The sequence below is a fragment of the Patella vulgata genome, chromosome 3 (assembly GCF_932274485.2).
Source record: "Patella vulgata chromosome 3, xgPatVulg1.2, whole genome shotgun sequence".
Classification (NCBI taxonomy): domain Eukaryota; kingdom Metazoa; phylum Mollusca; class Gastropoda; family Patellidae; genus Patella; species Patella vulgata.
The window spans coordinates 55,701,884-55,728,463 of NC_065881.2; the positions used below are offsets into that span (position 1 = coordinate 55,701,884).

At 32.8% G+C, this 26,580-nt stretch overlaps 1 protein-coding gene across 1 annotated transcript in view; it reads left to right on the top strand.

Moving 5' to 3' along the window:
• Positions 1 to 26,580, top strand: part of LOC126814911 (slit homolog 2 protein) — a 116,436-nt gene that overhangs the window by 21,838 nt on the left and 68,018 nt on the right. The window contains exon 4 of the mRNA XM_050540358.1: positions 6,706 to 6,777. Within this exon, the coding sequence (XP_050396315.1) occupies positions 6,706 to 6,777 (72 nt within the window). The remainder of the gene's footprint in view (positions 1 to 6,705; positions 6,778 to 26,580) is intronic.

Sequence of the window (26,580 nt, forward strand, 5' to 3'; positions counted from 1 at the left end):
CATCATTTCCACGGTTTATTGTACTAAAAAATTGACAACACAGTCCTCTTATGGAGTTCTTTGCACAGTGTGATCACATATTATTTGATACCTTTATTTAATACTGATAAAACTAAACGCCGGCACAAAGAGAAGAAAATGAATCGAGGTGACTCACGGCATCTGAACTAGTCATCAAGGTGCATAGTGCATTCATTTCGATTGCCAAGTCTGATAATACTGTAGTACGTCGTAAAATCAACGCTGAGAAGCCGAAATATTTGACATTGAAGAGAGGGAGATGATCGAGCCGGTAGTCTGATAGGTTCACCAACTAGTTTAATACTTTAGCCTGTGTTTGTATTAAACTTATTATATGCTCATCGGTGGTCATTTATATAAAATGCAGCTGTCAAGCTGTCGTGAGTTATATGATACGTGGATTGTTAAACTGTCGTCACAGCTTGCCAAAGACTTAATAATACTGACCACCGTGCACAAGACCGTTAACTTGACCAGATTCACGCCAAGACAACCTTCCGTGACGATGGTATTTAATACGCAGGGCAAACCAATTCATCTGTATGAATTACAAGTGCATTGGGTAAAGCACCAATATAGAAATATTTTTACAGTAACACTGATTGGACAAGTCGAAAAATAAAGAAATTATAGAGATGGGTGTATAGTTAAAAAGCTATAATTAAACAAATTAAGATGTGCAACCAAGCACCTGTGATTATGGATGTATTTGAGTGCTTTTAGATTATTCTTACTCAATTTACCTTTGAAAAATAAACAGCTACTTTGTACAGTAGAATCATTTAGATGATTACATTAATTGTAAACAGTTACATTGTCTAGCAATAATTCATTCATAAATGTCTATATAATTGCCAGTACATAATTTTTTAACCGAAAAAATGTCCAGGAGCGTATAATCCCCTGCAATTTTAGAAGACTTTCTCTTGCTCCCATCTCTTGCATTTGTCAACATTTATAGCAGTCAGCTAATTTTCATTCCGGGCATTTTTCAATCTCAATAAAAAAAAACATCATTCAAAATTTGTAATTTTGGTTGGAATGGCAACACACCTTTAATTATTTGCTTTTCATTATTTTGGGAAAAAACAAACAATGTTTTTAAATAAGAAAATAATGTCCTGTCTGTGGCTTGATTCATGCGTTTCTCTTGTAAATAAATCTCTATAACATATTGACCGTCACGTCTACCTTACAATTCCACTTTTATTAATAGATATATCGATATCAACGACTACTGGCAGAATATTAAATAACTCTTCCATATAAAATAAAAATCAGATACGGATATATTTTCTTTCGTATGGGCGAATATGTATTGTTTGGTCATGTTATTTCACAAAATAGTGAAATGTTTTAGTCTTGTGGATGTAATTAGGCGTTCTAATCTAGCTATACATGCTGAATGTGAAAGCCACGGTAGATTAGAGCAAAACAATCACTTATATCGATCTTTGATTACACGAATCAGTCAGGATTAAATACTCTCAACAATCATCAATACGTCTTTAACACTCGTCTACTTCTCAATCATTCGACTTTGTTGGCCACAGACTCACGGTCTTAGATATGAAAGATCATGTTCGGCCATTGTAAGGAGAAAATGAAATGGTATTATTATAGATAATCAGTTTGGTGTGAATAGAAGGAATATTACAACTCACGAACGAGTAGATGAGCTTTTAATAAAAAAATAAATTAAGTGTGCCTATCCCAGAACAAGAATTATGAATTGAATTCGTTCACGATAACCTATATTACCTAGATAAACAGTGGTGGAGGTGGAATTTCCGGGAAAAAACCCTAAACAGAAATGCCTTAATTTAGTTATTTTCAGTTATTGGGGGTAGCTTGGATCGAACCCACTTGCATTACACCTCTACTGACGTCGGAAAAGTTACTCAAGTTGAGTTAGAGAAAGATCTCTACTGCTGTCAAGTCATGCAGGTTGCTGTCAATGCACCATTGTTACTGCAGCCATTATATCATATAACACCGTTATCGAAATAAGACCTTTTTTGATCGGATCACAAAGTTAAATTCTTGTAAAGAAAAGTGGGACACCGAACAGTATCAAATAACGCTGTTGCTTCCAGTAGTTGTTAATGGTGGGAGTTGACAATACACTAGGTATAGCTCTTTTCAACCTGGATGTTGCCTAAGCCTGGATTGTGTGCGCACGATTGATTAGACCACTCGGTCACCCAATTCCTAAACAATGTACAGTTCGTGCTATCCCTTTTTCTCTCTTTTCCTTTGATGCGTATATAAAGTTAATAAATCGAAAATTTCAACATAAAATATTTGAGCAGTTATTTTCTAGATTTTTTTAAATGATTGAATTTATATAAAGAGTTAATATAGAGCGATTTAAAACAAATTGAGAGAACTTTCACAGAGCGGATTTGAAGAAACGTAATTGGCATCATTCTGTTGACATTCATCAATTACACTGGCCCAGCTATATAAATACAAAGTGTCTAATATTTATATTATTTAAAGTCTCAATACCACTCTTGCTGTTACTGAATAATATGTCCCAATCTTTATTCTGGTCAACAAATTGTACTATTTTAGAATATTCCAATTAATTGATGACACAAATTTCATCTTAACACACCTTATTTAAAAATTTTGAAAAATTCAACATAATGGTTTGAAACGTCTAACGTAAACCTTTTCAAATGAAACTTCGATTTAAAAATATTTTCGAACCCTCTGGACAAGTAAAATAGGATTTAATGGATAATTTACACAACAGGTAGGCATAGGCGTAGGAGCCGGGGGGGGGGGGGCAATGAAAAATTCGACGACCTTTTTTTTCTATTAACGTTTAGAGAAAAAATATAACTAACTTATTTCTTTGAGATCCACACTGCCCGAAAAGTATTTTCTCGTCTTTTTCTTGTCCACTGCATGCCCGAAAATATGCCCGAAGCCCCCTTATGATAGGTATGCCCGAAAAAACGGTATTGATTTCGGGCAATTTTCTCTTATGCCCCCCTGAATTACTTTGAGCTCCTACGCCTATGCAGGTAGGACACTTAAACATCTAGTACTTAGATAGAGATATTATTTATTTTCTGGAGCTTTCAAGCCAGTAAGAGTGTTATTGTCCCTTTAAGATATAAGAAATTCAACCAGATAGTTCTTTTTGACAGACCTGCAAATAATGTGTATTCAATTCCTAATATCATAAAAGTCCATCGAGTGAAAATCAGGGTATTTTTTACAGCTAAAAATGATGCCATTTTTTAGACATGCGCAGAAACAATCATTTTAATAATACAACTCGCCGACAAGGACTAATTCCAGAGTTAGATGTATCTTACTAAAAGTGCCTAATTTGTTCATTAGGTTTCATTAAAGGAAACTTTATGACGAAAATCACGCCTATAAACCATCATGGATGAAACCCAACAGGTTAAATTTAATGTAAGATGAACGGTGGTTTATAATTACCGTGGCTTCTTATAAAATAAGCTTGACTTACTACCGTACGGATATCATTCGTATCTAGAACAATAAAATTGTTGTAACAAATGGTGATATGGTTGAAAGAAACTGCCTTTCTCTGCTAAGAAAACTATTTTTATTTCAAATAATGTGCTTTCAAGCAGGGGTCTTTAGAGGAGGAACATTGGACTCTTGAATATATGCAGGGCCGTAACTAGCTCAGAGCAACGAGGGGTGGCGGGAAGTGTTCTCGGGGGTGCTGTAATATTGACGGACAATGTATATCTATTTTTTTTATTGTCGAAAATTTTTTCAGAGGGGAGGGGTGGGGGGGTGGCGAAACTATATGACAGACCTTCTACAGCAAGACATTAAATAATTTGACCAGCGATCACTTTCTTTGCCAAGGAGAGAGAGAGAAATGGGGTTTAGCGTCCACTCGACACAAACTAGGTCATTTTGGGACTAACATATGGTTTAATTTTATTTCAATAATTCGCTTGTGCGTAGGGGTCTTTAGCAGTGGGAGGAAACCGGAGTACCCGGAGAAAACCCAACGAGGTTAGACAGGCGACTGTACAACCGGGGATTCAAAACCACGCCAGTTGACTTAATGACAGGCCTTATGATACAGCGCGGATGTGCTTACCATTCGGCCATCCAACCTCCCTCTTTGCCAAGGAGGTTAAAAATGTACTAAGGTGGTCCCAATTGAAAACTCCAGCAAAACAAGTATTGCATGAACTTTAATTATACAAGAAAGAAGTATTTATGAGTATTGTTCCTTTTTAAAGGGTTGAACATCTGTTGTATAATTGGGCTGTCAAGAAATGGGTGGTTTGATTGAATGATAACATGCAGCGCAATATTTTTATTTTTTATTTCCTTATAATTATTGTACAATCACAATGTATTGTTTAATATTGATCATGGTTATTGTCCAGAATTTTTTCGACTTTTGTAGAAAGAAAACCCTTTATAAGCCAATCCTAAAAAATCATTTTCTCAAAGCTTGCACAGTGCAATGACATCAAATTTGAAGAGATAATATACTCTTCAAAAAAAAGTAGGGGATATTCAGAAACAATACAAAACTGTGGAAATGAACTGCTGTTTTTATTAAAGGTAACCAGTGTATGTTAATAACAGGCCAATTGCCTACACATGAACATAAACAGTTCATATGGGCAGCATATCTGACGGCTCCATTTCACTCGCAATTAGATATACACTGTCAGAAGTGAAAATGGACGTTTTTGATTTTTGTCTTAATAATGAGTAATTGCTCCACCAATCCTCAGACATTCAGCAATTCGTCGTGGCATGCTCCTAATCAACCGTCCAATCACGATTTGGGGCAATCTGACCCACTTCTCTTGCAGTGCCACGGCCAATTCTCGCAGTGTTGTTGGTCGACGTTGACGTCGGCGAACACGTCTCCCGATCAAATTGAACGTAACACACCAAAGATACGCTAAACAGTAAATCTTATGCAAGAAGCAATAGGAAAGCAAACATGGATAGGATAAACCAGCAAGCGGCAGTTTTCATCAACCCTTCCTTGAAGTGTCAAATTTGACAATGAACCCCTCCCACGTGTATGGGGCTATTGTGTGTCGCACATGCAGCTCAGTGGTTCTGTTGGGGGGATAAGTTCTTCATCTGTGAACATACTCTCAAAGCATGTCAAATGTCCATGACTATTTATCATATCACAACCTGCATAGGTACATGTATTTGCATTTCAATATCCCCTACTTTTTTAGAAGAGTATATAATCTACCACTAGACTTTTCCTGAGTTTGGGCACAATATCAATGCCATCTTCTGTAGCCATACCTACATATCCATATACCAATTCATTCATTTACATGTATTGTGAATATTTTCGTATGTAGGCCATATTTATTGACTAGCAGATTGGTAGGTTAACACTTAATATCCAATTAGTTTCAGAATTTTCCTTCAAATCATTTGATTTAAGAAATATAAGGATGCTTAGTTCCAATTGTCATAGACATCTGCTGAGCATTCTCAAATCATAATGTAATAAACCTGGGCCCTTATTAACGAAAACTTAAACTAAGTTACAACCGAAATTTTAAGAAATACTGCAACTTCATTGGATATATGCAAATTGATTTTACTGGTCAGCCAATCGAATTGCAGTATTTCTTAAAATTTCGATTGTATCTTAGTTTAAGTTTTCGTGAATAAGGGCCCAGGTGAATCAAAAGTATTACGTTGATATTTTATTTTCAAAGCAGTTGGTCAAAACACAGTGTTCTATTGCAATCTGATTAAAACACAGATCCTATTTCGTTTTGTTTTTTCTAGTTCAGAATTTCATTTTACTTGTCTTCACAACACTAGGATCTGGAAGAGTTGTTATATAACAGGTGTTTTAGATGATGTGGGGAATTAGCCAATGAAACGGTCTGTTACGGCGAGTTCTTGGCGTGCTCAGCACGGAACTGTGGGTAAACCCCTAGAAACGTCAACGCTGATTGATTAATCAATGTCTGATGTCACAGGATCAAAAGCCACTCATATGACCCCTGACGCGACATCCCAGTACAACTGGTCAGATCTTCATAAAATTCCAGGATCTGCCCCTGGATATATCTATTATAAACTTTTGTGGTACTTTTGTATCATAACCTATATCTGTTACCACTCCTCAGTACCAATTTTGTTTGTAATTGTATACCTTTTGCCCATGTATACATTGGCGTGCATGTAAAAGATCCCTTGACAGTTGAAATTCGATATAACAGTAGGCCATAGTGCTGCTGTCTGGGCAAAATTTCCCTCATAGCACACTGTATGGCTATGCCTGTCTTCATTAGCCCAGTCGGAACAGAACAGTAGGACGTTAAACCCCATATCATTTCATTTTTCATTTGTATACCTTTTGCTTTGTATTGTCTATTTGCCAATCTTATTTGTAAAGAATGAATTGCTATCACTATGTCTTGGTGACCTATTCAATGCCAATGGGCTAAGTAATTGGTCATTGGGTATATTATTTTATGTCAATGATTAAACCATCAACCATTTTTTTGAGTGTTGTGTTTTGTGTTTTTCTTGTCTTGTCTCCATTGCAAAATTCTTGCATTCATTATACACATGAACACAATTTATTTTTTACATTATCATATTTAAGATAAGCTGATATTATTGAACCACCCTTTGGTGTATTGAAATATTTCTATATTTATATTTCAGACGATTGGATAGAAATAATTTAGTGTCTTTACCAGATTTATTATTTTCATCCATGACAGATCTAGTCAGATTGTAAGTACCAGTCTCTTCTATTTTATTTCTCTAATATACACAAACATGACAGAAATTTCACTTTTCACAGATTCCAAAAAGTTAAATTTCAGATGAAATGAAAAAGGGTTCATACATTTCACACGGTCAAGTGCTCTTTTACGTGCACGCCAACATGCACACTGTACCACTGACAGAAGGGAAATCACACTGAAAAACCCTGAGGAACTTTGTGGACCACCACAGGATGAAACCAGGGATCTCCTGGTTGGTAAGCCAGTAAAATCCTACACACACATATAGAACATCTATTGAACACGTGGTGTTAGATGTTAACACACCTGAATGGTCAGACATCTTTGACTAATAATTTTAAAACAGTGTAAATTTTTATGAAATGATGTTAAAGCTATATAGACTACAAAACCAGTTTTTCGTTTTTGTTAAATTGACCCCATTTTTAACAGTGTGTGACTGAAGGAATTTTAGAGAGCTTTAAAATAGGTGAACATATTATCTATCAAACCACATTGAAATAAGATTAAAATTAAAAAAAACCCCAGAAAGTACTGGTACAACAGAAAGGTACAATAATTAAACTCCATTGCCATTACAGTAGTTTGCGTGTAGGTGACAATGCTAGGTTCCCACTATTACGATACACGCTACAATTGAAATCCTGGTTTTAATTGTGGTGATCCTATCAGGTCTTATCATATATTGTGGTTAGTCGTTGCAATCATGTTGATCATATCGAAACATATCTGCACGTACCAGATCGTGGACTCAATAGGGACAATTGTTAGTGCAATAAGCTTACAGGAAAGAGTTCTATATGGAATTGTTTTAGGTCATAGTGGGATTGTTTATTGGCATAAGAATTCTATTAAAATACAGAATGATTGGATCATGTGTTTCAAACAAGAATTACAAAGTTATCTTCTGAAAGGTCTCTGTGTTTGAAAAGTGAAGGATCTTGGCTAAGTATGGGTTCCAGATTTATTGTGATTCTAGCTGACAATTTTCACTTGTTTTCATAAGTTGATTTTGAGCTGGTTTCCCTTTCTTTAGGTAAAAGAGAACTGAATAGTAAACACTGGACTGGTTTAATACAGCTGGATCAATTGCCCCTATTTGGACCCAATGCTTAAGTAATCAACTCAAGTAGAACTGCCTAAATTTCTGTAAGACAGACCTTGACTGTGAACCTGCTAAAATTGTTCCCAATTGGACATTTATTAAATATGGTTGGTTGATAGACTCTGAAATTGGCCCCACAAAGATTTCAATTAAAGGATTTTAATGTGTAGGTATGAACAATTCATGCACTCTCTTGTGAGGGATTAAGGCTTTGGGGTCTTTTGTTATAAAATGTATCTACTATTCTATATATAATAAAGCCCTTCCATTACTTTAATTACATTTGATGGGAGAGGTCTCTAAATATACACAGTTATACTAGATTATAGGAGTCATTGCGCTTATATAACAGTATACCCTGCATATTTCTATCTAGTCATCACAAATTAATTATTCATGTCTTTTGAAGTTGGTAAATTGTTGTTTTTATAGCACTAGTATGAGTGCCAAACAAGTACTTCAATATTTCTCCTCCATTAATCAGTGAATTACTTTCAATAAAACCTTCAATATTCAGCTTGACATTGAGTGAGAGCTATGGCAAATATTTTCACTGCAGCCTGTAATAATATTTTCACCATTATAGTAGCTTCGTTTATGGCAGGTTTCAAAAGACAGGCATCTTTGATTATTGAAGAGTTTTCATCTGTTTGGAAATACTTAGTAGGTAACACCTCTTAATAGAGCAATGCAAGTTTGCCATAATTTGTGTTTTTTTCTTCTCATCAAACATTATTCAAATTGACTAGTCATTGTAAAGAGGTATTATAATGCTTTCACCATTGATATTATTATGTTTAATCTATATATGTTACCAGTCCTCAAAACTCTTGTGTAATCAGTGGCAGATTACATATAAATGTCATTTAGATCATGGTCTATGACCCTCTCAGTCTAATATGGAAAACAGGTTCTTACAAAAGGATCAGTGTAAAATCCAAATTCGATCACTTTTTTGACACCAATCTGTTTCACATTATTTAGCAAAGTTTACTGATCATGGTAAACCAGTCTGTTTCACATTATTTAGGGGTCATGGTAAACCATCCAAATTAAAAGGAACAAGGCAGAATATAAGACAAATGTAGGGTTACTCCCATCAAACACACAATGTCATAGGTACCAAAACACACAAATCTACAAACTTGTTTGATTGACTGGTAATTAATATTTTATCCGTCCTTAGATTGTAGAAATGAATGCATTGAAAATTCGTCTTTTGTCATGTCTTTTTTCTAATGACCACTAATGTACAGGAAAACCACAGCACACAGAACAGCCAATTAACCCAGAATATAAAGCAGCAAGTAAAGCCCCCCCCCCCCCCCCCCCCGACCCTTTTTAATTCTGTATGGCTCTAATCTAATTTTCAGTGGAAATGACATTTATAATTTGTTTATGGATTGAGATATTTCAGTAACTTGTTGGTAATTTTTACTGAATCTACATACAAATTTTATCTTCAGTTATTAATTCAATGATTTCAAACAATCTGATAACGTATCAATTGACTTTGATGTCACTTGGTAGGTCTGTATGGTGTATAATTTGCAAGTTATATAATATCTATTAAATTAACCCTGGTATATCTTGTAAGCTTCCTTGAACAATATACTACATGTATATGGGGTTTATAGATACAATTATGTTGACCCTGACTGCAATATATATTATACTTTCACTAACTTTTTATACATACACCTTAGTATTGTGTATTGTGGGTTTGAGAAAGTAATTCATTGAGATATTGCACACCAATACTGTACTGGATGTAATAATTACCCCCTCAAGTTAGAGCCAACCTTCCACTGTTTCTCAGAACTTCAATAAGCACCCAGCCACCCATCTTTTACTGTAAACAGCATTTGTTTACCTGTCATGTAACATCAACATAAAATAAACCACACATGTGCCATAAATTTAATCAAGGTGCTTTGATTATGTCAATAAGGGTTAACGTTTTTGAAGAATTTTTGTAAGTGTTTGTCACACACTATAGATTATCAGATAAGTAATTGAGCCTAATAATCCTGTGTAAAAGTATATTAATCCTTTAATACTACAATTTTCTGAAATAAGAATAGTTTATTGTTGTTATTACATCCTTATTTCCTATCAGCATTTGTTAAATAAGCCAGTAACTTCAATATCCAATGTCCAGAATTCATGTAGCAGTAGCGGGTAATTTTGTATGACAGAAAGGATTGAGGATTGAAGAAATAATGTTGCTGTCAATTTATTTAGAACTTGTGACCCGTATCCATAATAGGACAGATTCAACACCTTCAAATAATGTTGATTTAAGCTGGCCTTTTTCTATACTCTAAAAGATAATAATGCCATTGATGAACAAATAGTATTCACTATTAAATGAAACAATAAACATATTACATAGGTGTTATAATTAACAATTACCTTTATATATTAAACATCAAAGATATCTAGGGTTCAAATTTATTGACATCTTGCAGACATTAAATCATTTACATTATAGCTGGACAACAATTGTTATTTAAGTACTGGTGAATGAAAAAAAGTTATGTAATATTTGTTTGCATCCAACTCTGTGAAGAGTCATAGGTCAACAATTATCATATACCTTAGTGACCCTTGGTCAGGCAGTATTGCACTTGTTAAAAGCAATCACAAACAATTTGATATGTGACAAGTGACCAGCTTTTATGAACTTTTTAATCTCTGTCTAAAGTTTTATAATCAGTCCCAACTATACATTTCTGGTATGACCCCAGTATGACAATAGTATCATAATTACAAGGGGAAAGATCATATTGACCAGCCACTTAACTTGTAGGGCATAGCCCAGTTTAAATATCTTAAAACTGTCAACTGACAGGATATAGAATTAATGACCTTAACATTATCATCTTTCTATTACATTTATTTACAACATTACCTACTCTTCATGATCACATTGCAGCATATTTTATTTTTTCCAAATAATTTCAAAATATTATAAAGATCAAAGGAGAAACTGGGATGAAAGCATGTTGACTAATTTTTGGCATGAATTTTGACAATTTTGATAAGCGTCCTTCCTCCCCACCTTCAAAAATTCAAGTGACAGTTTCTATAGTTTACCTACTCTCCATGATCACATGATAGAGTATATTTTTTTTGCTAACTAATTTCAAAAGAGAAGTTGGGATGAAAGCATGTTGACTATCTTTGGCATGAAGTTTGGCAATTTCGATGAGGTGTGAATTCAGGAGTAAGGGGAACACAATGAGATTCCCCCCTCCCCAATCTGTTCCAAAATTCAAGTGCTCTTTGCTATTTACATTAAAGAGAACATAAGATGAACCAAAAAATAACAAATTATTTACTAAAATTTTGTCAGGGTTGATAGCATTTGATTGTTTGGTTCAATCCACATTCACTCATCCTTTTAAATTTGCTCTTTTTGATAATTAAGCTCCCTTGTCAATATTTCAGAAACATGTGTTTCTGTAGACATAGAGTGTAATTAGATTATGAAATCAACAAATCTTCCACTAAATGATGAGCTGTTTTGGAACTGTATACGGTTGTTATATTACAGACATCTATTTTTAAACTGTTTCATAGATTTTTTCTACAACGATTCTTAGAGAGTAAAATCAACATATCTTCAAATTATCCATGGATCATTTTGAAACTAGTACAGATGTTTCATACATATTGAAGATGTGCATATCCTATTTTGAGATTGTTTCATGAGGTTTTTAGCAAGTATTTGTATTTTTAAGCTGATTTATTAATATTATATCTTAAATCAACATGTTTTTCTTCTTTGAGTGTCATTGGTTTCAGTATACTGATAATCTGATATACAAGAAACATGGTTCCTTTTCATCTTTAGTTTCATCTTTAGTTAATTATAGTAGTCTCAATCCTTCTAGCCCAAATTATGATAATCTCTGCTTTGACTACACACATTAAAGATGCTTTATCATCCACAAACTGTTGTGTGATTTGACTAAAACCATATTCAAACTAATTTATCTATCAATGGTTTGCTTCAAATCCCTCTCAAAAAAATTTAAACGCAAGGAGCTACCCTAAACCGAACAACGCTTTTCCTGATCTTACAACCAATAGCTATTCAATTTACAAATAACAAGTACTCCCTACCTCACCCCAATAGACAACAAGCTGACAGGTTGCTAGTTAGTGATAACCTTACCTTTTTATCCTGTATGTGCCCCATGGGTGTTTTTCAGGGAATCTAGTATTTTTCTAGTAAGATTGTGTGTCTGCTTTCCATATATACCAAATTTGCCATACTTTTATTGGAAATAACTACCCTATAAATACTTCGCGGGAATGTATCTTTAAAATACAAGATGATAATTTGAAACTGGGGAAGGAGATGTTTTGTTTTCTATTTTATATCAGTAACCTGACTGTTAACAAGCTTTAGTTTTGTATAGTAATGTGACAGCTTCATCTTAATTGTTCGTCTTCTGCATGCTTTAACACTGAAGAGGTTTTTCATGTTCAATTACTTGAAGGCAGCTGTGTTAGATTGGATAAATATTGTTCCCATCAAAACACCAATCTTATAGACCTCACAAAAGCACCACAATAAAATAGAATTAACTAGGCATAGGGTTGACAATAATGCCACTTGATATGAACAAATGGCTACTTTGAGAGCCTTTTACGGTATGTCCGTTTTTTATATAAATTTTATTCCCCAAGGAATGTGATATTAGTTTTTTTTACAACAGTACCTTTTCTAGAGAATTACTGGTAAGTTATGTGAGAAAAGAATAAGGAAGATTAAAACATTTAAATTCATCCCATTTTCAAAAGAAATTTTGCTTTCAATTAAGTTCATTTATCTATAATTATGACCTTCGGTCAAAGGTTTTGGTATATCTAATTTGACCGTCTCTATTGAGCTATTGCATCCTTTAATCAATAAATATCTCAACAAATTATTGAACCTTTCGATGCTAGTCTCTCATTAAGAAGTCATCTCATGATTTTCAACTTGGTTTAAGGAAGTTCAGATTTGATATATCATGAATAATTTTCTTATAAATAGACAATCATGCTTATATTTGGTAGGAGAGGGAAGAATCTGATTGATGTTTTTAATATATGAATATAGATCTTCATATTAATAATAAAAATTGTAAATAATACTACTTGTAATGATATATATATATATATATATTTCTCTCTAGTTAGGGTTAGGGACAACTGTACATGTTCATCCATAATGCTTGAAGATAAGAATTTCTAGTAGGAATATCATTTCATTAAATCCAATTAGGAGAACAGGTAATGAAAACAGCACCCTTTTCATTTGTCAATTGTGTAAATATGTTTGTGTTCTTGGAAAACAATTGAAATAAATGGGAAAGTAATTTTCCATTGCTTATATTGGCTGAGATGTGAATATTGGAGAGAAAATAAGTGCAATGTTCTAGTGATATTACTTGTGTGAGAATTATTATTTATTCTATGAGAGTAACAATATTTAGTTTAGGAATTTAATTGAAACGGATTATTATTCTGCACAAATTATAGTGTTGAGCTATAGCACTTGTATTAGATTTGATATAGATTGGTAGATAGTCGATGTTCGGACAATTGGCTTTATTTAACTATGTATAGACTGACAAGTGTCATTTGTGAAAATATTCTTACAAAACTTCTCATTTATTCTCCTAGTAACGGGTTAAAAAAACCTACACAGTGATTTATCCTATCCCACTCCTGCTAATTCAGATAATTCATAAACTAAAAAGAGTAGCTTGATGTAAAATGACCAAACAGCTTTCTATTAATTAGTTTGGAAATACCTGAGGATTTTAAAGCCAGGAGTATATACTGATGGAGTGTTCACACAAAGCCAGAGCGATTATACACATGCATATATCCTACTTGAAATTGTTAATTTCCTCAGAAAGTGATGATATGCACATGCTCTAACCTAGCTGAAGCTGGCATATTAAACTGACACATTTAGATTTCAGATAACTAAGAAATGGTACTTCTTGAAGACGAGTAGTGAGTTTGGTTTTTTAAACACGTTTTGATTTGCTGTTTTTTTTTAAACCAAGCATGTGTGAATGGCATATAAATGTGATAATGTGCATGTAAATGATTTGATTGACATCTCCTCTCCCTGTACCTGCTGCTATTTAAGATATATGTAGTCACATAAAAGTTGATATTTAATATAGCATTAAGTGCGTCAGTGTGCCCATGATACAACTGGTATATACATGTATCACTTAGATATAGACTTAATAAACCTGTCCAGAAACATACAAATTTATCAGATTTTAGGATAAAATATTTCAAGTAATGCTATATTATCACTAATATGGCTTGTACTTGTAATCACAATATATGAACCTCAAATTATGATAAGAGACCCCTAAGCAATTAAAGTATTTCCTATTTTTATAAAGATAATTTTAAAAGTAAAGTAGATTAGCTAGATAGCTTGAATGATATATATATATATATATGAGAATATAGTGTAGCAAAAAAGAATCAACTTGCAGACTTCAAAGCAGAATACATTAAGAAATTAAATAGTTTTTCTGATAAAATTATAATATAGACACTTTTAATTAATGTTGTATTTTTGAAGAAAACTAGTTAAATTTACAATGATTCATCTGTTATTAAATGAAATAAAATTTGTTAAAAAAAATTGGACAAAATTATATATATTAGTGTAAGAATGTATGCAGAACTGTTGTAATTTACACTGTTGAAATTATGCACATATGATAAGTACATTTATTTCCATTAATTTTGGGTCTATGAATTTGATTTTTCATCACATAAATCATTCAAACACAGGTTTTACGTACAGAAATAAGGTTGAACCCTTGGAATCCAGATAAGTTTGCTAGAAAATGTAACCTATTTTTTTTCTTCTTTTAAGAAGTAGCTGCCTTTGGTTATTCCATACACCATATGAACTTCTCCACAATCATTACAAATGCATGTGATGAATAATTGAGTCATTATGCCTATTAATGATAAATGACCCCATAAATGTACAGGTTGATCTTGATTTTTAATATCCGAAAAATTCACAAGTTTTGGTTGATCTTTAAATCTGTTTTGTCAAAACCAAAGCAAAATTTTAGACCATTAATGGTATTAATGTCAGACGTTTGGATAATACTAATAAATAAACTATGATGGATCACAGTATATTCCTATATACACACCAGCTTAATTTACATATTAACCTTCCCAATCTAATAAATATGACAATCCTGAGGTTTTTTTTAAAACTTTAGCTTTGACTTATAGTAATATATATTTATACCTACTATATTAGTGCTGGTACAATACATTGTTAAATTGTAATTTACCTTTATGCAGTACACTGTATTGAAAAACAAGGTGTGAATCTTGATACTTGTTACTTTGGTTTTAATATGAACTATTCAATAGATTTCAATGATTTCTGGTACAAAATGACTCTCATTACACTTTGAAAAACATATGGTAACAGAATTATCTAAGTTCTACTTACCAGTACATTAAAATATAAACATATGTCTATTAGTTTTTTTTTTTTTTCTCAAATAATATCACAGCATATGTATTGTAACTGTATTATGTCGCGACTATAGTCCGTCCACACCATGGGTCAGAGTTTTTGAGAATTTTTATTCAAACTTGCTGGGATTGCTTGGTTAGTCATAAAGAGAAAAGTCACACTTTGGTTTTATTTGCCCTGTCACTGAATGTTCATAAATGCTCTAATGTTGAAATTAATTTTGAAACTAGTTGAGGTTATACGTACAGCTAGTCATGAGGGGGAACTATATCAAAACTCAAGAGTTGAATGTTGATTTCATACAGAATTACTGCCTCTGTGGTGGAAACCTATCAACAACAGGTAATAATTGTCAGGGATTGTGCAGCTAGTTCATTAGGTAGAACCCTCTTTAAATTCAGTTATGTATCCATTAATATATATATGTGGAGTTATTGTCTCTTTCAACCGAAACTTCTACAAATCACAGTTTTTTGTGACTTACATCATAGAATAATGAGATGTATTTGCCTGCTGATGGACATAATATTTTCATTTTCATTGCCTGGCAACATTCTGTTTGTATTAAGAATGAAATATGTATGATTAAAGTCAAGGTATGGATGTTTAATATAGAGAGACTATAAATCAGATGACGATAACTATCTTATATTGCTACCCTTATATCTACAGTAAGCAATAAGATGACAACATAAACTACTCTCTATACCCTAATTAAATTTTCTTTGGCGTCCAAACTATTATTCCTCATATCAACCCTGGTCACCACCTTTTCATAATGGATGATTTAAGTGGAATAAGACCTGGGTTTTAGCCTTTAATTTTCTTAACTTGGATAATTTATTTCTTCAATAAATCTCCAGCAAGTGTCTAGAGTTACATTATTGGCTAGGTTCCCGTTGAGAGTATTTCTTAGATGTATCGCATGTTAACTTAAATGTTGTTTTTATTTCTGTATTTCTATATCACAATGGTCTCAATTGTAAATATTTCTGTTGTCCTTTAAACATAAATTTATATAAGATGGTTGCACATTTATTACTCAATTTATTAACCGGGCAACATAACAATAAAAGCTTTTCATGTCTACATTAAACAAAAATAAAAGCTGAAAAGTATTTCTTTAGAAAAGACAGTTAAAAGATTAAAAAGAAACTAAAGATTTATTTTCCAAAATGCCATCCACACCATTCCATTTTTGGAGTAAGTAGCTCTTCAGTGGTAGGTCAGGCAATGTCATGGCCTTGATGTTAGCAGATATAATTCCAGATAGTGTTTATATGGCACCAAGGAAAATACCTCTTGGGTTGGTATAGGTCACTGATAATGTCATGGTCTTCATGTTAGCATATACAATTTAAATACAGTTACATAGTTTGTAAACCAATAATGTTATTTGCTATTTAAATAGATACAGTTCAGTTTAAGATGTGATGGATGCAATTGAACTCTACTAGGTCCTTTAAAGTACTAAACAATCAAATTAGGGAACATACCTCTTTCTGGACAGATTGTATCCACAAAATTGGTTGAATTTGTGTGGTGTTATAGACTATTCTTTGTTTATATGCCCACTCACAGATTCAAGGAATTGGTCATAGTGCATGATGTTTTTAATTCTGCTCTATAATCAGCACCTTGGCAAGATCATGCCAGTCATACAAAATGCACCATGTATCAAACCAACACCATTTTACTAGAGGGCAAAGATCTGGATTTTTGGGATGGCCTCATGAACAAATTGCTGATGAGGGGAGTTATAGCTGCAGCACACAAATGTAATGTTAGTCCATCTGTCATGCACAGATTAACCCTAGGCATCTTGTCTTTACTTTTTTAAAAAAAATAGGACATTGTGTTGCATACCTCTCTGAATTTCGGATATTTCTTCGCTGAGATCAATCAGAAAATTATTGCATGTAAAGATAATTTTAGTAGGAATTAGTAATATAAAAATAGACTACAAAAGTGCTGCCCTTCACTAAGTGTATATGTATATGATGATATCCAGATGGGGAGTGACTAACCCCTCTTTTTTTCAAAACCCTAGGTATTTGAGGTATGTGTTATCTTAGTTGCATGTTTGCTCTAACTTACATTTTAAACGGGGGTTGAGGAGATTGGTGAAGAAAATGTGAAGCAATCTCCTTAAGCCAGAAGATTGACTGTTAAGTGCTATGAATGTAAATATTACAAAACCATGAAGCTTTCACATTGTATAATGAAGGGTAATGTAATGTAAATAGTGATAATGTCATATCACAAACTAGGCGAATACATTTTTAAATCTTCAGTTGGTTGTAGCAAATTGTTTAAAATACATGCATAAAATGTGTTAAAAAACCTAGTGTTCATAGCTATATACAGATCATATTGTGCATTTGTTTGTATGTAGTATTATACTCATGTGTTACTAGATGTTCAAAGCCATGAGAAACAATCAGAAAGTCAGCAAAATCTGTTGTTATGTGTGAACCTGGATAATTTGAATTTTGGGTAACATCCAAAGTCAGGACATAAAATCTCATTGTCATAAACAACCAAATCATGCCAGACATATCGAAGTTTGGATAAATGCTGGAGGTATATGTATGTATGTGAAATAAAGTCAAACTACCTGAATTTGAGGTAATAACAAAAATAATGAAGACAAATACCTGAATATTCTACCTACAGTACAAATAAGTTCTTGATCCAAATTAAATGGTAAATTTGACCATAACATGTTAAATTAGAAAGGGAATTAGAGTGTGTTTGAACTATTCACTCGTATTGTTAGTTTATACTCAGTACTTCATCATTATTCTCTAGTGTCTATTGTAAACTCATGTATTTATATAAAAATGTATTCTGTGTCACTGTCTAGTATTTATATATATCCTCACACCTACACTTCAACTCACAAATCAATGTCTTTTTCATCTTTGATAACTGATCTTATAGTCGCTAAATTAGCTGTATGAATAAAACCCATCTAAATATACTGACATTTACATTCACCGAAGATTCTTACCATCAACTTCAAATTCTTTAGTTTTCTCTGTTGCTGTGTTCATTTGCTTTGAGAATGATAGGTCAAACTCACAAGATTATTTATATACTCATTTGTAGCATCCCCAAAAAGAAGAATTTTTTAATTGGTTGTGTGTATACATAATTTATCTGCATTGAAGTAGCATTGAATAACTTTAATTCATCCATATGAAGATGAAAAATGTGTCAAATGTAAAAGGTTAGGGTATTTATAGTGTAAGGATTAGAAGAGGTAAACCAGTAAATGTTTTGTATCTAATCTGATGATGGTTTTAAGTAAATTAATATAGTTCATGAAATTCTAACATCCTACTACTGTAGATAAAAGAGCATTTAAATTATAGGTTATTACTATTACCAAGACTAAATTATAGTCTTTATTCAATCCTTGCCTTAAACAACCCTAAATTATGGAAAGCTATTATTTGCCCAACCTTTCCATTTTTAACCTTTTATTAAGATAGATAAATGATGGGTTGTTGATGATGAGCAATAACCTAGTCTTGTCAGTGAATATTTGTGAAGGTTATTGATTATTTGTAATTTGAATATGATAATTGTACTATTATTTGAAGAAATTATTACAAGAACCTCATGCAATTTTCTGGGGAAAAAGATTTGTAAAAAAGGGAGATGATCTTTTTGATTTGGGTGAAAAATGGAAGTGTTATTTGAATTTAATTTGGCATGATGATTTATTTTATAAGATCGAGTATCTAGAAAATATTACATGAGAATTAATATGTTTTAGATAAAACCAATATTAGGCCTGTGTGAATGGTAAATTGTTGGAATGTGATGATTAAGTCAGCTACTTCGGTTGTTTCACTAAAAAGATTTGAGTCAGATAAATATGACAGCCTCCACAGTTTCAGTTTGCTATCATTGATTGCAGGAACCCTTATAAACTTACAGTGCCAGCACTTAATTGGGAATGAACCAATATTAATTCATTATTGTGCGAATCGTTGGATCATTTGTTTGAACTGAAGGTCTTGTGGCAGATATATGTCATATAAAGTCCTGAATAATTTGCATAGGCTTGGAAATCCAAGTAAAATGTGCAGTATGACTGACTAATCATTGACAACAAGACAGCTACCCATTTGGGACTGCTTCTTTCCACAAGTTTCTGACCCTCTCTAGCACGGCTGTCAATCTAGTTTTAGGAAAAGAGACAAAAACTGATCTAATTTATAGATTATCATGAACCACTGATTTCACTTATTCCACTGAAATAAAGGATAATAATAATCTTGTCAGTATGTCACAAATCAAAATATCACAGTACATCAACCCAATGCAACTAATAAATTTTCAGGAAACCATTTTGTTTTCAGCTTTGATATATAACTATAAACACTAATTTCTTGGATAGTGGATGGAGACTAAATTCCTTCACAATTTATTTTTGACCCATAGAACTGGAGCCCCTGTTCAGTAAATATATATATGTCGATGTACCCCAAATTGGTGATGTCAAATACTTGATAATAAGTAAATAAATGGCAAATGCTAGTGCTACAAACAAATAGAATATGCATCTGTTTTCAAATATTAAGGTAGCAGGCTATAGGAAAATTGGAATCACTTTGATCCATATCAAGGTAATGGGTTCAAGGGGTTAATGTGAAGAAACTTATCAGAAAATCCTGTTCCATTTCTCGGTAACTCTGATAGTTGCAAGAGGTTTGATTGGTAATAAAAAAATAGAAAAATATTATCTGATAGGTACCAATTGGTAGTATATTTCTAAAACAGGCTTAAGTTGTACAGGCATTAAGATATGTCAAAGTTATCTTTAAACAAGATAGCTTCCTGAAGTAGAGTGTCTGATAGTTTCAATATCAACAGACATGTAGGTGGTTAATGTTACTTACGATCAAATCAAACATAAACTTAACTTCTATATCTAAAATTGACATATTTATCAGTGCAACAAATTTATGAACTTGTTCTAATTGGACAGACTGATTTCTTAATCTGTGTTTTTGTACTACACTATGGAACGTATATATCGGACACTGTAGGCTGGATGAAACTAGGGCCAAAAGATAACCTCTGTGACAAACTTCCTCATAAACACATTCATATAGATACAATAAAATCTTTTCTTATCTTGTCTTATACTTTATTCAATGTAGACCTTATAACGGTCCTGTTGAAACATCACACTTCTTGCTATTTATATAACATTAAAGGCCTAAAGAAAGACCTGCAATAGACAGATTTAGCTCTTGAATAATGTATCTTTAACTTGATATTTATGCATTATTTAATTGAAACTATTGAATATATTATATTTTTCTTTATTATTAACGATTACTTTTACAAATAAAAGCTCATAGTTGTACCTTTGATAATGTAGAACAGACACTGCAAACTTTTGTATATATCAAGGTAGCGATATTTATAAGAGTCATTGGGGTTAAAGATTCAATATGGTGACCATATGGTCCATGTCTGTATTTCAGTCAGACACAATGTTTCAAGGACAAATGATGAAGTAGCAATTAGAAACACCACCATAAAAAGAAGCCTAAAGTGATTGCACAGTCAGAAGACTACAGTATATTAAATTCATTGACAGTAAGGACTCTATCGAGGGAGATATACAGGACAAGAATATGGTCTGATCTGATGAGACGGGTCAGTCTATGAGTGAAATATTGTCATAAATATTTTTGGACCTAAAACTATCCCCTCTTCGACACTGATATACGGTATCTATAGCTAGGGGCTTCAAGACTGATCACCGCTACATACATGTTGTTTTGACTTAATACAGCCTCAATATGTACTACACCTTTCCTAAAAACATAATCGATGCCCTTTTGAAAGTTTGTAATGTGTAAAACAATATGTAGTACTGGGGTACCGACCTCCCACAGCCTTAAATTCATGGATAATATAAGAATATCATTTTAACACTGTTCTCTTAAAATATTAAGTAGCTGAATGATGTTTTAGGTAATTTTATCTTAATATTGACAAGGCCATAATGTTGCAGCTTTCATTTGTTTATATCAAGAAGGTGATTGAATGGAATACTGTTCAAAAAGAAGGAGTCTTCTTGGTAGTATTATTGGGTTTGTTGATAATGTTTTAGTAACTCAACCATGCTTACTTTTTGTGCATCTTCGTATTTCCAAATAGCTTTTTAAATGTCAGTACCTCGACATTTTCATCATCTCAAATTTTCACAGATTACCATTTGAAAGATAGGGATTGAACTGAATAAAAGAGATGAAATGTCACCTTGGGTTTCTTTAAAGTTTTATAGAAGTATAAAGTAAAAACACTAAAGGAAGGGATGTATTTACTATTTTGGTTAGTTATCAAATGAACTTGGTAGACCAGTGAAAACAAATGCCAATGATTGCTGCCTGATGTGGTTGGGGTTAATGAGCTGATAATATTTCTTATCATTGCTTTGTCTGTTTTGGTGCAAGCAAAATCTATTCTTTAAATTAGTTATATTGCTCAAAAGTTAAGGTTCGGCCAAATTGTGTTGGAATGGGCAAACTGATAAGCGTGCATGAAGAAATTCATCCCTGCTGTTCCTCAACTTGCAATGTTTTGTTTTCTGACTTTATTCCTAAGAAAATGTCAGGTGAAAATGGATCCAGAATAAATGTGAAAACTTCTGCTATATATCGGTTTCTTCCTGTAACATTTTGACAAAAATCCTTGTTACTTCTAAGTATTCACATTTGGTTTCCAGCATGAATATGATATAATGCATGGAGTAAATATCAGTATTTGCATTATGTATCTTATACGTGGTATCAAACTATATTGATATTTCACTCTGACATATGAGTTTATAACCTTCTGTATTTATCCAAATAAGCACATGAGTTTTTGAGATAAAATCATTCTGTTAAGTTCACACACAATTAGTACACATACATTATGCAAGAGCTAAATCTGCCTATTGCAGGTCTTTCTTTGGGCCTGAAATGTTATCTAAATTATTAATTAGACATTAATAAACTTATCCAGACCATAATCAATTCTCGATGTCATTGCTAGCCTGCAATATTTAACGGATTGGAATACATTTTTTAAAAAATAATCAAACATAAAAAAGGATAACGAGACTATGTTTATATCGTACTGACTTTAGTAATGATGATCGAGGCTAGGCCGAAAATTCAATTGCTAAAATCTTGGTTTAGAGTGGATCAATTTGACTGAAATTTTCAGCAAATTCCCTTTACATTATCTCGTTTTTAACTATTATAGTGAGAACTGCCAGCTCTTTATCTAATCTCCCATAATATATCTTAACTCATTTGAAAGAATTCCAGTTGGCTATATATATATATAATAGGCTTCTTTTTGATTCAGGTTGTTTATAAGTTTTGTTCAGCATTTAATTTTCAAAGCAAATCAGTAAACAAAATATTTTTTTCTAGAAGGTTTAGGATCTCTTTAAAGAGGTGTAGGTAATATGACAACTAACTATATGTAAACATAGATAGTAGGTAATATGATATATACTATTGTCAATTTGATAGTAGGTAAATGATGACACAATGACTCTACAAGATGTTCTTATCTGACCTATGGTCATCAACTAGTTGCTATAGCATACTGTCCACTAGGTTATGGTATTATACTTGTTTTATCAGATTTCCTGTCAAGTATACCCTTCTACAAGTTGAAACACATGAATAGCAGACCTATCATATTATCTGTTAAACTCTAGGTGAACAACAAAATTCATGGATAGCAAATTAAAATCAAGTACAATCAGTCTTCCAGTGGTCAAAATACAAAAAAAATAGTTGATGAATTTGGCAAAATCAATTAACAACAACAAGTGACCATGCCACATGGAAAAAATCTCATAGTGGAATGTGGTACCAGATGTTCATGAATGGGTATGACATTTATTGGACATTCAGTTAGGCCACAGTTCAGTTGGTTCAAAATCTGTGGCAATCAATAGCTAGCTTAACTTTGTCACCTGTACATGAAGGGAGGGCAAATAAATGAAGTTTGAAAGTGTTAGCTCACAGCCTGTCTTTACTAACAGCTTTCTATCAAGCTAACTTAACTTGGCCATCTGAAATTGTTTGTTTTTAAAAAAAAGTGGTGATGTACGGGTGCAGTTTAGGTCCACACCAAATGCTTAGACTGCAGTCACAGTGATACAGGGCCAAACTGACCTCTTATCTAGATCAGTATTAAATCATCGACACTACATTATAATACACTGGATTTATTCACACCCCATGAAATTTGAAGCTTTAAAAGCCTCAAATATGCAAGGCCAATTAAGCATGGGATCTGAGCTCCAAAATAGGTCTTGTATCATTTTTACACCCATGTATTTCGATGTTTGACTTCATATTTTATTGTGTTGTGGATCAAATCATGGTTTAAGTACAGCTATTGTCTGTATGAAGTCTAAAATTAATTGGTTTAAATATCCCTGAGATTTTAAACAAGCTTATGTACAAATGTCTGAAAGGTGCATTAACTGGTCCAGTGTAAATGGAGTTTTACAATCTATAAGAAAAGTTGATCTACTAAAATCTACTAACATCCAAAAAAAGAAACTGCCTCGAAGTACACATTTAGTTCAGAAGAGTATTATGTTTTGTATAGCCTACTTCATCTCTAAGTAGCCGACTGTCTGTCCACTGTAGTCTAATGGCTTTTCAGTATGTTTCTAGTTATTTACTAATGGACTGCACATTGAGAAGGACTATCAACAGATTTAGTTGGCCTCCAGTATTTATGTTTAACCAAGATGTTTGGTCAGCACCTTCAGACACTCTTTACTGTTTATTTATTTACCATCTGCTTGACTGAACTGGACCATTCCTTGCACTACTTATTACCGGTACATTTTTGTCCTTTTTATGAAAATGTACAGTTGTTTAAGGAAATGAAGTGAAATGGGGTTTAACGTCCTACTTTTCTGCACTGTCTGGGCTAATGAAGAATGGTGTTGTTTAAGAAATAGTAAAACATAAGGAATCACTTTCAGTTTAACCCTCATCAATTTATTAAAGGATATGTTTAGCAGAGCCTCGTCTGAGGATTTGGCCGTGCGCGGCAACGTTCGGACGAAGCCTCACCTGCGAGCACCCCACAGGTGAGAGCCCGCGCAGGGGTTCTGGGGGGTCCTCCCCCAGAAAATTTTGAAAATTGACTCCATTAGACTCGATTTCTGAGCACTTAAAAAATAGTTTCGGAGATTTGATACACTATTAGTTTTGGCAACTTGTTAAACCATGGATTGATTAATACCCTGTAAAATCGAGATCAAAACACTGCTGCGGCTGACCCACAGACAGGAATATACCCATAAAACAATCAGAAAGACGATTTTGTAAACCTACGCACCATGATATAGTATTGGGACTTGGGGAAAAACCTTGTCAGAGATTTTCTAAACGTATGTATGTTGCCGCCCAGTGTTCAATTTTTGGGCTCAGTAGGCGGCACAGTTTGGCCAGTGCATGACGGCAGCGCCACCTAGTCACCATTTTAAACAAGGCTCTGATGTTTTAGTCTTGATTACTTTGATTAATGAATGGTCTATTAGATGTCTTGCTTAACAAGGCTATATTTGGCTCAGTCAATGAAGCTGGGGGAAAGCGGTGTCAAAGTTAGGTTCAACCCAGCATTTTCATTGGAAGTTTCATAACTATTGTTATGAAAATATAACACAATTTAACACGATGACATAACCAAACCCAATTTACAATCCCAAATAGCAAGAAATTTGATTTATGCACAATAGTAAAACATATTTCTGAAGTATGTCTATATTTGAAAGTGATATAAAAGATGGAAATAAAGTTTCTGATACCATCCATACAATAAAACTATAGCAAGGAGAGTATGTACAGACTGTAAAATATCTTCATTTTAAATGCATATAGAAAGCTTTTGAAGGTGAAAGACAATCTATGTTATTGACATCGATTTCCTTGACCCAGTTCCCCAAATTTCATTGGCCTCCTCATCCAATATAGCAGTATTTTTCTTTCGAGATATTTGTACTTGTCAACTTTTGTTCACTGTAGTAAAGTACCGTGACATTTGATTTTTATCTGCAAAATTTGCAATTATAAAATTAAATGACTATCAAAATTTGTAGTAAAGAGGTCAATTATAAGCCCATATCTTACATTGTATATCAAAAATGCTTGAATAAACAGTATTTTAAGAGTAGTAGCAAAAATGTGTTCAGGCTTTTTGTCCAGACAGAGATATATAAATACAATGACACTCTTGGATTTGTACATAACTCATATCTTTTTTCATTGGATTTACATACATTTAATCCCAAAACATATTTTATTTATATCTAAGTTCATTGCAAATATATAATAAAGATTATTTACTTAAATATATGATCAACATATGAAATAGATCATTCAGCCTTTTTTATATGATGTTATTATAGTATAGACGTGTCTACGCAAGATTTCTACTGATTATCAACACCCATAAGCAAACAAACTATTCATTAAGTGAGACATGTAATTTCCCCAAATATGGTAATTTAACTATGATCAAATAACCAGTTTTCCATTCTTATAATTGATCAGTTATATGTTAAGAAGAAGTAAAAATCAAATGACCACATAAATAATGACATTACAGTCTAAAAATTCATCAAATTTATACCTATAGAAATGTATGTATAAATATATAATTGAAATACCAGTAGTTAATAGAAAAAGTCTCTCTATTATATTTGTAATATAATATGGTTTCAACTACTGTGCACCCAAAGTTTAATCAGAGGTAAAATTTCATACAAAAGGTTAAAGTATTTATATTTAGAAATAAATAATATTAGTAATGCCAACTGTTCACATGATTTGACAAGGGGTTTTACAAGTACCTGTACAATGAATAGTTTTTTATTGTTTTTTTTATTATCAAAGCATAATTTTTCTAGATCATCGAATAACAAGTACTATAGAAATAATGGACCAGGAACTGAGCTTGATGTCATCGCTACTATCATGGAATTACCTTTTATCGATTCACAATTGTCCAAGGAACAAGCATGTTGATCGTCTATAAATTGGCAGACCTTTAAGTATTTTTTGAAGAGTGTTGACTCCAAGTAG